This window comes from Ictalurus furcatus, chromosome 29 (assembly GCF_023375685.1).
Source record: "Ictalurus furcatus strain D&B chromosome 29, Billie_1.0, whole genome shotgun sequence".
Lineage (NCBI taxonomy): Eukaryota > Metazoa > Chordata > Actinopteri > Siluriformes > Ictaluridae > Ictalurus > Ictalurus furcatus.
Genome location: NC_071283.1, coordinates 1039722 through 1056800, shown reverse-complemented (window position 1 = coordinate 1056800; position 17079 = coordinate 1039722). Strand labels below are relative to the sequence as shown.

General features: G+C 45.1%; 2 protein-coding genes across 3 annotated transcripts; one reads left to right on the top strand and one right to left on the bottom strand.

Moving 5' to 3' along the window:
- The first annotated feature begins 823 nt into the window (after positions 1-823).
- vps37a (VPS37A subunit of ESCRT-I) lies at positions 824-6657 on the top strand. Its single transcript, XM_053618884.1, has 13 exons — positions 824-1054; positions 1174-1284; positions 1837-1911; positions 1998-2115; positions 2225-2325; positions 2873-3074; positions 3225-3295; positions 3783-3910; positions 4049-4107; positions 4285-4353; positions 4506-4649; positions 4944-5035; positions 6243-6657. The coding sequence occupies exons 2-12, from the start codon at positions 1175-1177 to the stop codon at positions 5022-5024; spliced, it is 1158 nt and encodes a 385-aa protein (XP_053474859.1). The 5' UTR covers positions 824-1054; position 1174; the 3' UTR covers positions 5025-5035; positions 6243-6657.
- A 720-nt stretch (positions 6658-7377) lies between these two features.
- On the bottom strand, positions 7378-14721 carry mtmr7b (myotubularin related protein 7b). Of its 2 annotated transcripts, none has more exons than XM_053618878.1 (14): positions 14444-14721; positions 12990-13109; positions 12615-12777; positions 11988-12145; positions 11744-11872; positions 11483-11617; positions 11222-11354; positions 10851-10960; positions 10482-10607; positions 10123-10172; positions 9331-9531; positions 9041-9175; positions 8825-8951; positions 7378-8396 (listed from the first exon to the last, which is right to left on the bottom strand). In XM_053618878.1, exons 1-14 carry the CDS (start codon positions 14465-14467, stop codon positions 8067-8069), a joined length of 1941 nt encoding a protein of 646 aa, XP_053474853.1. In that variant the 5' UTR covers positions 14468-14721; the 3' UTR covers positions 7378-8066. The 2 variants fall into 2 exon arrangements, with proteins under 2 accessions (XP_053474853.1, XP_053474854.1); XM_053618879.1 differs by having other exon boundaries at positions 8200-8396; positions 8797-8951.
- Between the last annotated feature and the right edge of the window lie 2358 nt (positions 14722-17079).

Genomic DNA, 17079 nt, shown 5'->3' with positions numbered 1-17079 from the left:
AGAATATCGATGACGGTAAGGCATATCCTACCAAGCAGTAACAACGTTTTAAATGCTAAAGTGTCTTACAAAGATTATTTATGATCGACTGACTGACCGGAGCACGCGAAAAAGAGTTCCCTGACGAAAATAACTTGCGTATTCTCATATACACAAGACAAAAGCTAGCTGACTAACGTTCAACAAAATCCACAAGTCAGGATCAGCAGCTAGCGTTAGAGAAAACCACCAGAGCACTCTAGCTAGCTGGATAACGGGTCTTACAGTGAATTGAATTCTCAGAGCTAGCCGAATACTATTAGAGATGTGTTCACTCTTTGCGGTTTCTTGGAAAATTTTGGGGATAAATTATAGGGTTTTGTTTTTTGTCTCATTAACTTCAAGAGAGAATAAAGAGAGGCTAGTGAAGGATCAGCTGTTTATAGCTGCTCAAACGTAAGTGCAAACGGGAACTAACTTCTTTCATAAACGATAAATGTAACTATAAATCGATTAAAAAGTAGGATGTCGTTCTGTAGTAAATAGAATATTTTAGCAAATTACTAAGGTGTGTGCGGAATAAAACATTTCGGGACATGCTTTTACAGGAAAATAAGGTTAACGCTTGACTCCGCTTCGTCACACCATCCTGTCGATTGTTTTGCTATCACAGCATGACAAATTAACACGTCATTAATAATAATTTAAACCTTAATTCTGATATAAAGTTAATCAATAAGGGGTTCAGGGGTGTAACAGGACGACATCGTGTGCAAAACGCTTTTAAAAATAAGAAGAAACTCGACAAGTTTCAGTGAAAGCGGCTTGTTCGGATTGATCGATGAACTAGCCAATCACAGCGCAGGAGGCGGGACTTACGCGTGTACTTGCCCGTGACGTAAAACTAACGTGTCACCGTTTGTTTCTCTTTGGACCTGGTTTGACGTTAGCTTGGTTTTCGCTTGCGTTATTAACACGTATAATGCGCTATAACCAGCGTTTTTGATTCGAACATGTCCGAAGGGCAGTCGAAGACAAGTTAATGAAAATAATAAGAGAAATCACCGGATGTCAGGTTGGTTTCCTGGGCTAACTACTCAGCTATGATACAGCGAATGTTTGCTAACTTGCTAGCATGTTTGGCTAAACTGTGTCACTTGTTGTTTTTTTTTTTTTTTTTCTTCTTTCTGTCAGGATGAACTGGATTTTCCCGCAGTCTAAGAGCTCTGGAGCGATTCCTCCTCTGAACAGTTTACAGAAACAGAGACAGCGGCAGATCGAGTCGCTTAAAGCTGCGCATTCTACGTAAGTATTCTCCGTGAGCTAACAGGCTAACTAGCATGCCCGCGTGCCTGTAAATCCTAACACCCTTTTACACAGTCAGATTAAAGTATTACAGTATTAGCTGTGTACTGTTTACTCCCATGTCACAACTAGGGTTTATTTTAACACCTCCTGACACAACGCTGTCACTATTTTTAGAAACTAGCCGCATGCTAAGTACACGCACTCACTCGTGTATATATAACTAAAACTGTTAATTTATTCATCTGACTTGTCTAACTTGAATAACATGTTTAGTGAGGTGAGGTCTAGATTATGGAAATCAGACTCAGTTATGTGAACGACGCCATGCTTCTGAGAAAGTGCTTCTGATGTGTCATTAGGGAAGGAGTCGACTCTTTTAAGTGGATCTTTTTAAGTGAGTCGACTCGCGTTTTGGTGCTTTAAGTCTTAAGAAAACCGTAATCACTGTACTGTTACAGCTAATATCCAACATCTGTGTGTGTGTGTGTGTGTGTGTGTGTGTGTGTGTGTGTTTTTACATCATCACCCACATATGTGCTTTTGTACCAGCATCGCAGAGATCCAGAAAGATGTGGAGTACCGGATTCCTTTCACTGTTAACAACTCGACCATCAACATCAACATGTGAGCGTGAAGGTTTATCCATAAACAGGGCTCAGGTGGGGCGCCAATACTTTTGGCTTTAATGAAGAGTGTGTATGTGTGTGTAGATTGCTTCCACCACAGTTTCCTCAAGAGAAGCCCGTCGTCACCGTGTATCCTCCCGTCGGTCATCACATCGTGGACGGGAACAACGGCACCGTGATCACCAGCCCCCTCGTCACCAACGTACAGCCCCCTCTCTCTCACGTCTCACTTTCACATCAACTAACAGTTTATAAACAAGCGCGCCGTTCTCGTCTCTTCCCTTCTGATCTCGTCTCGTGTTCTGCTTTAGTTCGGGATGCACTCGGACCTGGGGAAAGTAATCCAGAGCTTGCTGGATGAGTTCTGGAAGAGTCCGCCTGCCTTGATGTCCGGCGCTCCATCCTTCCCGTTGTGAGGAGTACACTTCCTGTTCTTTTTTTTATTTAAAAATGTTATTAATATTTTATGGTTAACTCCGCCCACATCTTTAAACACATAGCTCATATGTAGCCCCTCCCACATTTAATAACACACCTCTGTATTTAAAAATAAATTTAATAAGTAAATAGATTCAGGGGCGGGGCTACATATGAGCTCGTGTTGTGATAATAATCTGAAAAATAAGCCCCGCTCCTTTGAAGCAATCTGTCGAATATGCAAATTAGTTGTGGATGAGGTCATACCCTGAAACGTGCTTGCCTGGCTAGCTAGCTATGTTAACTGTTTATAAATGTGGATGATTTTTAGGCCATTTATTTATTTGTTTGTTTTTCTGCATGGGTGTTGTGGTTTAAGAGTTGTTTTTTTGTAATATTTAATTAATTGATTAACATATTCATGAGCTTTGTGTTTTAAATGACATGATCAGAAGACATGTGGAGATTGTTTTTGTTTTTTTCTACATATTTTAATTTTTGTATATTTATCTGTCTATCTATCTAATGTTCTCTCCCTCCAGCATGTACAAGCCGCCGTACCCTACGCAGAACTTTCATTTTGTCCCCGCCTTCCCGAGCCAGGACCCCCAGCGCCCCGTCGTCCCCGCCCCGCTCCCACCGGCCCCGGGGTCAGAGATGCAGCAGGCGACGAACCGTCCTCCGGCACCGGTGTACGGGTTGATCACGGACCTCCCGCTGCCCGTCCCCATGGCCGACTCACAGGTACTGATCTTCGCCAAGCCCCTCCCCTTCCATGTTACAGCAGCGCTCGCTGTGTTAGATAGCTTTTAGCTACTTTAGTTCTAAATAGTTCTCTAATATTATTTTTAGTAATTACTGCACACATGAACACGTGGTCGGTTTCTCCCACAGACCGGGCTGAACGGACACATCTACAGGATGCCCGAAATCCCCGACTCCTTTCCAGAACTTTCCGAGATGAGGTAGCACGCACTTTCCTGCTGTTTTGTGCTGCTGATGTTTGGTACTGAAAGTTACGTTATGCTGTTTAGATCACAGAGACCCAACACATAAAACCGATTCGGGGGCGGGGCTAGGTGTGAACTCGGTTAGTGACGTCACTAAGTAAGCTCAACTGCTTTGGTCCAATCAATGTGTCTGATATGCAAATTAGGAACAGGAGGATGTAGAGCCTGCTTAGCTAGATCGTGAACGTGGTCAGTGTTAGTAATGAAACAAACCACGTTTGCCATGATAGCTGTCTATTTCCATTTTAAATAAAAAATCTTCCAATTCATTTGCATGTTTATGCATATTCATTAGTTATTAATGAGCTGTTCCAGCACTTTATTCCTCATTAAGAAAATATGAGGCCGTTTATTATGATGGCCTTCAAACAGCAAGGCTTAATAAAGAGCTTTCCTGTGTGTGTGTGTGTGTGTGTGTGTGTGTGTGTGCGCGCACACCCAGTGTGTCTCAGCTGAAGGACATGAGCGATGATGAAGACGTGCTGCTGGAGTTTTTTGCGTGTCAGCCTCAGCTCAAGCAGGTCTCCAGCGATAAAGAAGACCTGGTGAACACCATCGTCAGTGTGGCCAGTAAGTCAACACACAAGCAGCAACCTGTGTGTGTGTGTGTGAGTGAGTGAGTGTCTGTGTGTGTGTATGCGTGCACAGCATTTCTAATGAACACACACTGTTGTGAATGTGAAATATCGGGTTGTTGTGTTTGTACAGAAAAGAATCTGCAGCTGGAGCCTCAGCTGGAAGGGAAGAGACAGGAGATGCTGTACAAAGTGAGAGCGCGAGTACTCACACACACACACACACACACACACACACACACACACACACACACACACACTCACACACACACACTGCACCTTTAAGGAATACACACTAACTGCGTGTTGTCATGCAGTCATATGATCTCTTGTGGTTGTTTGAGCGTGTGTGTGTGTGTGTGTGTGCAGTATGAGCAGCTGACCCAGATGAAGTCAGCATTCCAGACCAAAATGCAGAGACAGCACGAGCTCAGTGAGGTAATCTAAAACCATTGTAATACACACACACACACACACACACACATCTAAACCCTCTCTCACTTCTATAACATACCCATACACACTCGGATGTACTCTCCCTCTCTCCTCCCCATCTCTGCCCCCCCCCCTCTCTCTCCCCCCTCGTTTAGAGCTGCAGCCTGAGTGCCCTGCAGGCGAGGTTAAAGGTCGCGGCCCATCAGGCCGAGGAGGAGTCTGAGGAGACGGCCGAGAACTTTCTGGAAGGAAAGATGGAGATCGACGACTTTCTCACCAGCTTCATGGAGAAGAGGACGGTACTGTCATGGGAACCAGTGCTAATGTCCATTACAGATGGTTTAAATGGTTCACTGGTTGGTTCTACTGTAGAGTTAATATTTTCCAGACTGTAAGCTCCGCCCACTGTCTCATTATTGACTTTGTAAGGAATCTTATTACACACTGACGTAGCACGGCTACGCTAAACGCTGTCCGTCACGGGGCCGTGTTACACCACTGCCTCCGCAACCGTTGTGACACGTATGAAGGAAGCGATGCTTCTGCCCCACACTCTGTATCTCTGACTCGTGTTCTGTTGGATTTCTCTTCAGCTTTGCCACAGCAGGAGAGCTAAAGAAGAGAAACTTCAGCAGTCCATCTCCACGCACGGACACTTCCCCTCGACACACTAGAGTCACTACTGGTGCGTCTCACACCCCGTTTATCTACGCTTCTAAATTCCACCCTTCTCGTGAACGTAAACGCGCAGTACCACTGATGGTGGCTGATTAACTAGACCTTGAGTGGGTAGTTATGGTTGGTTAGATGGATAGTTAGTTAGTTACATTTATATAGCACGGTTTCTAGACACTCAAAGCGCTTTACATAGTGGGGTGGGGGGTCTTCTCAACCACCACTAGTGCGTATCCTCCACCTGGATGATGCCCAGCAGCCATAGTGCTCCAGAACTCCCACCACACACCACCTATCAGTGGAGAGGAGAGTGATGGAAGTAGTTAGACATTGAGTGGGTAGTTATGGTTGGTTAGATGAGTAGCTGGTGGGTTAGATGGGTAGTTTGACAGTACGTGGGTGGGTTGCTGGTTGGTTAGTTGGCGAGTGGGTGGTTCAGGTTGGTTTAAAGGATTGTTGATTAATACGATAGTGATGTTTGCTGCTTGTGATGAGATGGTTATTGGTGGTGTTAAAGGTTAGATGGTTACTTCAGAACTAGTTTGCTGCTTCCTTAGACTAGACCTTAGTTATAATTCATTTGTTGGATGATTAGTTATTAAATGATTTAAACAGTTTAGGTTCTGTGGTTAAATAGTGGGTTGTTAGTTAGATGGATGGACACTTGGCTGGTTGACGGGTCACGTGGTTATATTGAGATGATTAGACAGTTATACGGTTAGAGTAAGGGGTCATCTTGGGTAGCCGGTTGACTGGCTGCTCGGTTTGTTGATGAGATGTTTCTGGTTAGATAACTATGGTGTAAGTTGGTGGGTTAGACTGGGGGGTGTTTTGTTGTTGGACAGGGGTAGAAACGGATGGTTAGATGGTTGGAAAACTGGTTGTTACGTTTAACCATGGTTAGTAACTAGGTGGAAGGTTATTAGCTTTAGACAGTTAGATGGTTACACAGGAGTTCTGGTCTTCGTTCTCATTAGTAAATACTAATACGAATTAAGTAGAAAACTTTGCGCGGACTGGAGAAAATCAGGTCAGATCTTTGTGACGCTTGTGGAGAGAGTCCGAGTCCGTCTGCTACAGCGGTGTAACGTCAGCGTAGGCGTTCAGGTGATGGAGGATGGAGGAAAGGTATTCTTCACTAATATGTGATACGGTTGTCATTTTGCTATTTTTAAAATAAAACCCTGTTCTCCCCTTTTTTTTTTTTCCCCCTCCAGGTTTCGGTACTAACGCAGAACGCTCCGCCTCACTTCACCACAAACACGCAGCGACGCAGATCCACAGCCCTGCTGCTACGGCCTGGAGGAGCAGAACGCGAGCTGGCGACGGTGTTCTCGGACCGCCCGGCGTTGCGGATGGGCTTCAGCGAGGCTGTAGCAGGGTGTTCTTCAGAGTATTAGTCAGCCCCCCCCCCCCCCACCCCCGGAGTTCTCGTTAGCACACTTTGAACACTGACCACGGATTTCTTTCGGTTTCGGACCTTTCTTGCACTTGACGGAGAATCTGAGAGCTGTCAGATACGCCAGGAAAAATACTGTATTTAATAATGTGGATAATAGGCTTTATTATAATCAGACGTTGTATTATAAGTTTATTTAATTTGATAGGCTAATAAAATATTTCCAATAATCACTGTCAGAGGTGTCTGGAGTTATTTTGCGGAGAGTAGCCGGAAGAAAACACGGAGCGTCGAGCGTTTAAATCGTCTGCGGAGAGTTCCAGGTTTGGTCTCTGGTTGTTCCAGGATGCGTCCAGAGTCCGTCAGAAGGTGGGACGGTCTGTAACGACGGGTCGAGAAGGTCGCTGTAAAGTGAATCTTCATCATCCACGCTGTTTATTTAGGCATGTCAGAAGCTCAATAACTGCACAGACAAGTCGTATTCTATATATTAATTTATTCTAATGTTCAGTGTTTTACATACTCGAGGTCTAAAAGGTCACAGTAGTGTATTGTAGTGTGTACACAGGGACAGGTATGTATATCAAAACTCTGGAACGTTTCCTCCTGTAGCCTTGCAGTCCTTATTTTTTTACATTTGGATTTGAGAAACGAGGTCCTGCGGGGTTTCGGGGGAAACCGGGGTTCTCTGCTCGTTCTCTGGCAGTTACGCGTGTACGTTTATGTGTTTTAATATTACGATATGAAATGCAGAAGACGATCAGAGCTCGGCACCGAACACGTACCACCCTTCTGATACTTTTTAAAATGCACACGTCTCACTTTTTTCCCTTGGATAAACGGACGTTTTCTTTGCTTGTCCAAAATGGCCGCCCTTATAAAGTTAAACAGTGTATATATAGTTCCCGTTTACAGAGTGTACACCCACTCCACCCCCCCACCCCCCACCGAAACCGCTTCAGCACGTCTGTATGACACCGCTGAATAAATACGTTTACGCAAATGTGAAAGAACGCTACGCGTTAGCTGTGTGTGATGAGTTTAGCTATATTAGCCTCATAGCGAAACCTAACTCGACGTGATTCTGACACGTTTTCCCTTTTTGGAAAAGAAAAAAAACAAAAACCCAAAACTATATTTGGAATTTGGAAATTTTCTGTTGGTTTCTATTCCAGTTAATGTTAACCGGCTTAATGGTTTCCATCAAGAAACATCAAATTCACATGCGATTTGTAAAAAAAAAAAAAAAACAACCATTACAGACCAGCAGAAACGCACTGAAACCCAGTAGGAACCAGTGGACATCTGTAATGGTTCCTAATCCATAATCTTCAGCAACTGTGTACGCTTGATTGATCGTTAAAGCGTTTCTTTAATTAACGTGTTAATTAAACACCCGATTTAAACGATCTGCACTGGTTTTGATGGTTTTTGATGGTTTTTGATGGTTAGTCTGGTCTAAAATCGATCACACAGAAAGTCTTTGTGCTCATAAATATTTACAGTCATATTAAAATAACATAAATAAATTAAAATGTTTTGTTTTGTTGCTCTGTATAAACGAAATAAACACCCCTTGTATCCTGAAATCTGACGACTGTCCCGTTATCAGCTATACGATGTATTATTTATTTTTTTCCGGTCAAGCGCTCGCCTCGTACGCCGCCTCGTCCAGATGTGGGTCTTTCGCATCGTCGCACGAGCTGGAGGCGTGGCTGCTGAGGTCGGCGACGCCCGACTCCAGGTCGCTGCAGACTGAAAGATCGTCAGCGTCGCAGGCCTTGGGGGTCGTCGGTGACTTCAGTGGTAGTGTGAATGAGGGGGCGTGGCTTCCTGTCCCTTGGCTTATGCAGGTGAAGTAATCCTGAGCGTCGCCGACCTCGGTTTCTTTCAGCAGCGTCCGATACGTGCGTTCAGTCGCTCCGTTCTTCTTCAGCCTTCTCGTTTTGCTCTCCACCAGCTGAGCGAGTCTCTACAGCAGGGGAGAGGATAAGCGTTAGAGGGAAGGAAACGATATTTATTTCCCCATCAGCGTTGAGGAGCTCTGGATTGTGATTGGTCAGAAGGTGTTGATTAGTTTTTCTCTGACAGTGGCTCAGGTTTATATTTGCGCGCTCGCTCTAGTATGTGTTCCATAATGTAAAACATTTCATTTGATATAGCACATAATCAGCTCACAATTAGCCATGGGGGGCGTGGTTAAGTGTGTAAACGTGTGGGGGGCGTGGTTAATTGTGTAAACGTGTGGGGGGCGTGGTTAATTGTGTAAACGTGTGGGGGGCGTGGTTAATTGTGTAAACGTGTGGGGGGTGTGGTTAATTGTGTAAACGTGTGTATCTAAGAAGTAAGTGTGTTTCAGCGAGTATGTATGCCTTGTCCATCGTCGGTCTCCCGCGGTACCTCCTCGTGGGTGTTAAGCTCCTCCTCCAGCTGCTGCGACTCCTCCTTCACGGCGGTCAGCCAATCAGAAGGTGACTGACGCGAGGCCCTGCCCCTTTCTGCGGAACTGTACATGCCTTTCCAGAATCTGGAGGCAGACACGGTAAAAATTTCATTTGAATTAAAGTCACATTCTTTATGACTTTCTTTTTTGAAGAAGAGGAAGAAGACGCTCACTTGAAGCAGTAGGGCGTGGTCAGGGGTCTCAGCACGCCCTGGGTCTGACTGTGGTCTGATCTGTACAGAGGATTTATGAACTCGGATCTTTTCTCCCAAAGACAAGGCCACAGCGAGTGAGTCCGCTCCTGTATCCTACACACACACACACACACACACACACACACACACACACACACACACACACACACACGGGTCGATACTCTCATGCTTCTCATTGTGCTTAGCTTTATTATTATTATTATTATTATTATTATTATTGTTATTATTCCTCACGCAGCCGTTCTCACCTCAGGTCCCGGCGCTCTCTCTGGCTGTTGCCGATGAAGTTGCCGTACTGGCAGGAGTGGACGTGTGTGTGCAGCTGCAGGAGGAAGCGCTCGTTAAACTCGAAGGCGCAGGGGAACTGCTCCATCAGCTGCCAAACACACTCCAGGAACTGGTCCATCACAGGGGACACCTCCTTAGGGTCTCCATCCAGGTAGGCGTACCTGCGGGGTAAAAAACAACAAAAGTTCCAGATGACTGGGTTAGAACCAGCGCAACAAACAGGGCATGTAAAGTGCAATTTACTTCTTTTTTACGTTAATGCATTTCGAAAGAAAGAATCTGTACTTCCTGCGTTTAAAAACACAGCAGCTGGACTAAAGAAAGGAGGAAAAAATCAATACACAGGAAAAGAAAACAAGTTTCGATTTTTACCTGTACAGATGTTTAGATTTGCGGATGTCTCAAATGTAAGGTTGTTTACACATCTCGATGTGCAGATGTTTAGGCATACAGATGTTTAGAGAATATGGATGTTTTGAATGTGCAGGTGTACAGATGTTTGGATGTACAGATGTTTTGAATGTGCAGGTGTACAGATGTTTGGATGTGCAGATGTTTTGAATGTGCAGGTGTACAGATGTTTGGATGTGCAGATGTTTTGAATGTGCAGGTGTACAGATGTTTTGAATGTGCAGGTGTACAGATGTTTTGATGTACAGATGTTTTGAATGTGCAGGTGTACAGATGTTTTGAATGTGCAGGTGTACAGATGTTTTGAATGTGCAGGTGTACAGATGTTTGGATGTACAGACCTGTGTGAGAACTTGTGTCCAAACGATACCCAGTCCTTCTCTATCAGCACCTACGAGACACGAGCAGGCGTCTGTGTTTATTATACTTCCGCATTAGAACACTGAGATAAAAGTATATAAAAGTGCTGAGTGGGAGGGGCTAGAAATGACAGATGAGTAGTGGGCGGAGCTTCACTTTCAGTAACACTGTGTCCGTGAGTGTAGTAACAGATGTTCACGATCTGTTCGCTGTCTGTGAGGCTGGTGTTGTAGCCATGTTTATAGTTCACTATGTCGTAGACACGAGCGTGTTTATGACGCGTCGTAGACACGAGCGTGTTTATAACGCGTCGTAGACACGAGCGTGTTTATGTTTATACCATAAATCCTTTAATGGTTCTGTAGTACGGGTCCAGGAGCACACTGGCCACGGAGCAGGCCTGAGCCGTACGATCCCATCCATCAGAGCAGTGTACCAGCACACTCACCCCTTCCTCTGCTACGGCCTGAACACACACACACACACACACACACACACACAAATAAGTTTAATGTGAATGGTGTTGCACTTTTACTTTGGCTTCTCAAATAAGTCTTATTCATAGTATTATTATTATTATTATTATTATTATTATTTAATCTAAGTCTGTTTATCTACTGCATGTGTATGTTTGTTTGTTATGGAGCTCTAAAGTGTTAACAGACCAGGGTCTTAGTCACTACACACACACACACACACACACACACACCTTGGCGATGAAGACTCCAGCATCCAGCACTGCTTTAATGTGTTTGAGCCAACTGGAGTTCTCCAGACCCCACAGGAAGTCCCCCATCGACGGAGACCTGAGATCCCCGACTGTAAAGCAGCACAGAAGGCGTTGATTAAATTTCTAGAACATCAGTCGTGTGCGTTCCGATACGTTATCGTTTCTATAGCAACGGCTCATTCACGGGGACCTGCACGTGGGAATAAAACACTCCGACCGGGACGCGCTGTTACGGGAAAATAATCAACTTCTGGGTGGTAACAGTAACTCCGCCTCATCACAGTAACTCCGCCTCATCCCACCACCCTGTTCTGATGATGTCACGGCGCGGTGATGATGTCACTACACACCCTCGATGAGTTTCTGCTGGCTGCTCCTCATCACGTGGATGTTCTCGATGCCGATGAACTGCAGTCTGATGTTCGTGTAGTGGTCCTCGTTCTCGTAGCCTTTTCCCGCTGCCCGATTGGCCATCGCATTCAGCTACACACACACACACACACACACACACATGCATACATATTGAAACTGCTAAATATAGCTTTTACACACTAATGCAACGCCTGACCTTTGACCTCTGATGTGTCCCCCCCCCCCCCGCGATCCCTCACCTTCGGCCGTGTGTCCGCCACGTACATGTACTCGCTGGTGGGGTTGGACTTCATGATGGCCTGCAGCATCTGTTCATCCTCCGGAGAACGAGTGCTGAAACCGGAGAGAGGCTGACTGCTGCGACACACTGCGGCCTGCGGGGGGAGGGGGGTGAGGGGGGGGGGGGTTAGAGACAGTCGAGTGTGAAGCCACTGATTCGTGCCCTATGAAGTGCACTACGTAGGCAGCGCTGAGTAGACGAGTGGAGAAACAACACGTACGCCGGTGTCCCTGTGGAAGTAGGAGAGAACAGGAAGTCGCCCTCGGCTCCTGAATTTGGCGCTGCCCACGATTACGGCGGGAGACGCTGACTTCGGCACGAACAGCTCCGAGGGGTACGTGTCACACACCTGTCTCACACACACAGAGAGACAAGAAGATGATGATGATGGTGGTGATGATAGTGATGGTGATGATGATGGTGATGGTGATAAGTCATTGATTTTTGGGGAATAGTAACATTACTCTGTACTCGTGGTTGGCCGGAGTGATGTGCCAGAGGTTGCTGGGAATTCCCATCCGGATAAAATCGGCACGCAGATCCAGGAAACTCCAGGCCTTCTCTCTCTCCTCTTTACCCACACTGGGCAAGTAAGAGAAGCAGAAGAGCTCTCCATAACGCTCTGAGAGAGCGAGAGGGAGAGAGAGAGCGTGAGGGAGAGAGGGAGAGTGAGAGGGAGAGCGAGAGAGAGAGAGCGAGAGGGAGAGCGAGAGGGAGAGCGAGAGGGAGAGCGAGAGGGGGAGAGAGAGAGCGAGAGGGACAGCGAGAGGGAGAGGGAGAGCGAGAGAGAGGGAGAGCGAGAGAGAGAGCGAGAGGGACAGCGAGAGGGGGAGGGAGAGCGAGAGAGTGAGAGGGAGAGCGAGAGAGAGAGAGAGAGAGAGAGAGAGCGAGAGAGAGCGATTAACAAAGCTGAACTAGTTTTGTAGTGGTGTCATATGATCAGATTCGTGATAGGCTGCTCATTTTCACATTAGGCTCCGCCCATTTTTGACCCGATCACCTGCCAGAGTCAGGATGTTTGTTCCTCGTGTGTGTGTGTGTGTGTGTGTGTGTGTGTGTGTGTGTGTGTGGGGGGGGGGGGGGGCCCTCACCTGGACGGGACAGGTGTGTAAGCGACTCCTGGACGTCCACACACTCTCTCTCTAGTGGCAACAGGAACTGAAACACTTGGAAGTTCTTACAGCGCAGGATGAGGGGACTTCCTGTGGGCGTGGCCGGGAGGCGATCGACACTGCTGATCAGACTGTGCAGGAGCTAACACACACACACACACACACACTCTGCTTACTGATTCGCATCCTTACAGACAGCACCGTGATGTTCTTCAGTGTTCTGGCACTCTACGTGGCGCTGTACAGGAAGTTGGTGTAATTACGGGGAGTCCTGACTTCCTGTCGCTTGTGCAAGGAATACTGTTCTGAGTCACATGACATGAAAGAGGATGTCGTGCAGCTTTCACTTCCTACCCACGTCTCTTTGCGTGTGTCCGAGTTCTCCACGAAGATGGTGTGTGTGGAGGACAGGTACAGCGTTCCCACGGTGGACCTCCGGGGAGTCAGCCTGTCAATCAAACGCACGTTCTCCACCTGCCCGGACGCAGGAAACCGCAGGAAGCTCAATTTCACACGACACGAAAGAGCCTTTAATCCCGTTACATAAAAACCTCGTCATTAACCAAAAGGAGGACGTTAGTGTAAAAATCCTGAACACCGCGATTTCAAAAGCAGAAACTAACCGCAATCAATAAATAAAGCAAATAAAAGACACGAAAAATAACAATACGAGTGTTTAAAAAAATTAAATAACGCATGGAAAAAGTTCATGAAAAATATTTCTGAAACGACTGAAAAAATTACAAACATGACCAGACACAAAATATCAAATCTACAATTAACACAAATAAACAAGTAGAATATGTTCTAATAATAATAATAATAATGTCACCTGCTGTTTTCATGTAAAAGTGCAAATAATAAAACAGGCACACATTTATTTTTATAAATTATGAATTAAAGGGTAAAAAAAATATTATTAGATACATGACAATACCACATAAAACAAATATTCTAACAATAAATTAATAAATAATCATGAGTTCTAAATAAAAAAAGAATGGTATAAATAAATAAATAAATAAATAAACAAATTACTGGGGGAAAAAGAATTAAGCAAATAAATAAGATGGAGACAGACTGACAGACTTCTAGAGAGAGAGAGAGAGAGAGAGACAGATAGAGAGCAAGACAGAGAGAGACAGATAGAGCAAGACAGAGATAGACAGATAGAGAGCATGAGAGAGAGAGATAGACAGAGAGCGAGAGAGATAGACAGATAGCATGAGAGAGAGATAGACAGATAGAGAACATGAGAGAGAGATAGACAGATAGAGAGCGAGAGATAGACAGATAGAGAGCGAGAGAGATAGACAGATAGCATGAGAGAGAGATAGACAGATAGAGAACATGAGAGAGAGATAGACAGATAGAGCGCGAGAGATAGACAGATAGAGAGCGAGAGAGAGAGATAGACAGATAGAGAGCGAGAGAGAGAGATAGACAGACCAACAGAGTCGAATAGATAGAGAGAGAGAGAGAGCGACAGACAGACAGATGATCTATAGATAGATAGACAGACAGACAGGTCACGTGCACGCTGCAGCCGGTAGAATAAAACGAGGATAATGGAGGAGGGGAGGGGGGAGTTCGAGGGGGGGGTGTAAGGACAGAAGGGGGGGGTATATATATGGGGGGGGTGGTGGACTGCACGTCTATAACGGGCTGTCGCTGCGCTCGTGCTGCCAGATGGCGCATCATTTGCGTACACACGGTTCCGGTAAAAACGCGTCAGAGCGCGAGCTGCTGCGGAGAACACCGCGTATAAATGCGTGCAATAAGACGGACGGTGATGCTGCGCAAGCTACCTTCGGTGTCCTGATGTTCTCCATCCTCGCGGCGGCGGAGCTTCAATCCCGTGGATCAACGCGGCGCTCTCCGTATCCGACACCCCATACGCGCGCGCTCTGCTCTGCCTCCGTCCCCGAGCGCGTTAACGGGACCGGAAACCGCACACTATGTGTGTATATATGTTTAATGTATATATATATATATATATCGCGCGCTCTTTTCCCTCCGCTCTTGGTTCCGTGTCGTAGTGACGGTAATTTCGGCGAGCCGGACGCGCGCGCCCTCGCGCCGCAGAGACACACCACGGTGACGCGGTTTAATCTTCCGGGTTGCCAGATTGACGCGATTTCAAGCTGTAATGGCGGAACCGCAGTGAAGTCATTCTACTGTGTGTGTGTGTGTGTGTGTACACAACCGTGACATCTTCATTACACACCTGATAAACTGTTTATTTCACACAGTCACTCTTCAGAAGGTTTACCGCCGGTACCCTGACCCCTGCCAGGTGAACAGCATAAATAGTGACATTTTTGTGAAGCTTTGGAGTAAACACCAACACAGTAAACTAGACTCAGTTTTCTGGAGAAAAACAACAAAGTGAAAGTGATAGAGGTATGGAAGAAAATTTGATAAATTGATTAAATAAAGAATGACAGGAAGAGAGAGAAGGAAGGAAACGACAGAAAACAAAGAGTGAAAGAAAAGATGGATTTTGTTTTCAAAGTGAGCTAAAGAAAGAGTAAAAATAGAGGGGGACCAGAGAAAGTGAGAGAATAAAATAATAAGAGAAGAAGAAAGTTATTGTTGTGACAATAAAACTTACAGATATATAGATACAAAAAAATTGAGCTCAGAAGAAGAACGGTTCCCGATCTGGCAACCTTGTCTCCACCGCCGCGCATGCGCAACTCGAACGAGAGCAACGTCCGAAGTGCACGCGATAGGACACGCCACTCTGTCGTTGCTCAGTGAGTGCGCGTGGCAGCGCGGTGACCGTTTATAACGGAGTCCATTACTATTTAATTATTACTGACACTTACTACTACTTCTAATAATAATAATAATAATAATAATAATAATAAAATGGCATACTCTAATATTAAATATTGTCTTGTTTATTATTTATTTATCTATTTATTATTTATTATAATACCCATTATAAATTATGTAAATTCATTTTATGGAGGATCAGTACACAGTAAACCTTACCTTTGCCTTTTACTTGTAGGATCTTTACTTGAACGCCAGGGGGCAGTGTGGGGTGTGAAATGATAAACCACACCTGACAGGTGACAAGTGAATAACACTGATCACCTCCTTACCTGTAAAGGGGGGTAAATATTTATTAGGCAGCATGGGAACAGTCAGTTCTCGAAGTTGACGTGTTGGAAGCAGGAAAAATGGGCAAGTGTAAGGATCTGAGCGATGTGTGTGTGCTTAGACATCAGAACAATAGGCGTGTGTGTGTGTGTTTGCGTGTGTATGTAGCGGCGTAGACAGCAATGTTTCTGCTAGGAAATAGATTAAAATGCCATAAATATGTGAGCGAGACAATGACAGAGCGATGTGTGTGTGTGTGTGTCGTGTGTGTTAATTATACACACTGATATTAGAACACAGCTGCTGCTTTCCTCTGATAACAAAACCAAAAAAGCTTATCAGTGTTTAGATGCCATTCAGAATGACCTGTCTCACACACACTCACACACACACACACACACACAATCCTTGAAATCCAGTCAAGTATGTCCATGTTAGCCAGCTACCCAGTGTTAATCGTAGCCTTTATAAACATCCATAAATAACATTTTAAAATCCTCTCAGAAATCCAGGTTAGCGTGTATTAATTAGCCAGCGAGATTAAGAAGGTTAACGAACATGACTTGATGAAAATCTTTTCAGAAATCCTGTGAGGAGCATTTGTTTTAGTTAGCTAAAGATAAGGATGAAACGTGTCTGAATAGGGCTTTAAAATCCTGTCAGGTTAGCTCGATGCTAATTATAAACTGTAAGAGATGAGTTACCGCACGCTAGCGGTAACCTGTCAGGTTAGCGTGTAGTAGCCAGCGAGGTAACTTTAGCCGTGAGGATTCTGATTCCTGTCAGAAATGTTACCTCACATTAGCTAGCTAGTGTTAGCGGTGACGAGTATGAACAGGTTCACATCCTGTCAGAGATTTCTAAACATTTATAAATATGACACGAAATCCTGTCAGGTTAGCTATAGCAGCTAACAATCTGGCCTTTTAGCTTATTTTACTTATTCGCTTGTCAACGTTAGCTAGGTTTTGTAGCAGAATTGATCTGATTCTCTTATTCACGTCTTTATTTATTACAGTGTTTGTCATTTTAGGACTTTGCTGAAAGAATTATTAAAAATAGCAGCATGTTTTTAATGTTTTTTTAATCAGTGTGCTGGTTTGGACACACAGACCTGGCAACCCCATCACCTCGTATTCACTTAAAGGAGTCTAAAGCTGCTTAGCAAAGGAACACAAATAGGGCCTTTATCACACACACACACACACACACACACACACACACACACACATACACACACACTTTCTATCACTATGTGTCCTTAGCACTGTGGCTTAGCAACTTATCAACACTCCCTACTTAGCTTCAAGGCCTTGAGCGGTATAGAAGTGTG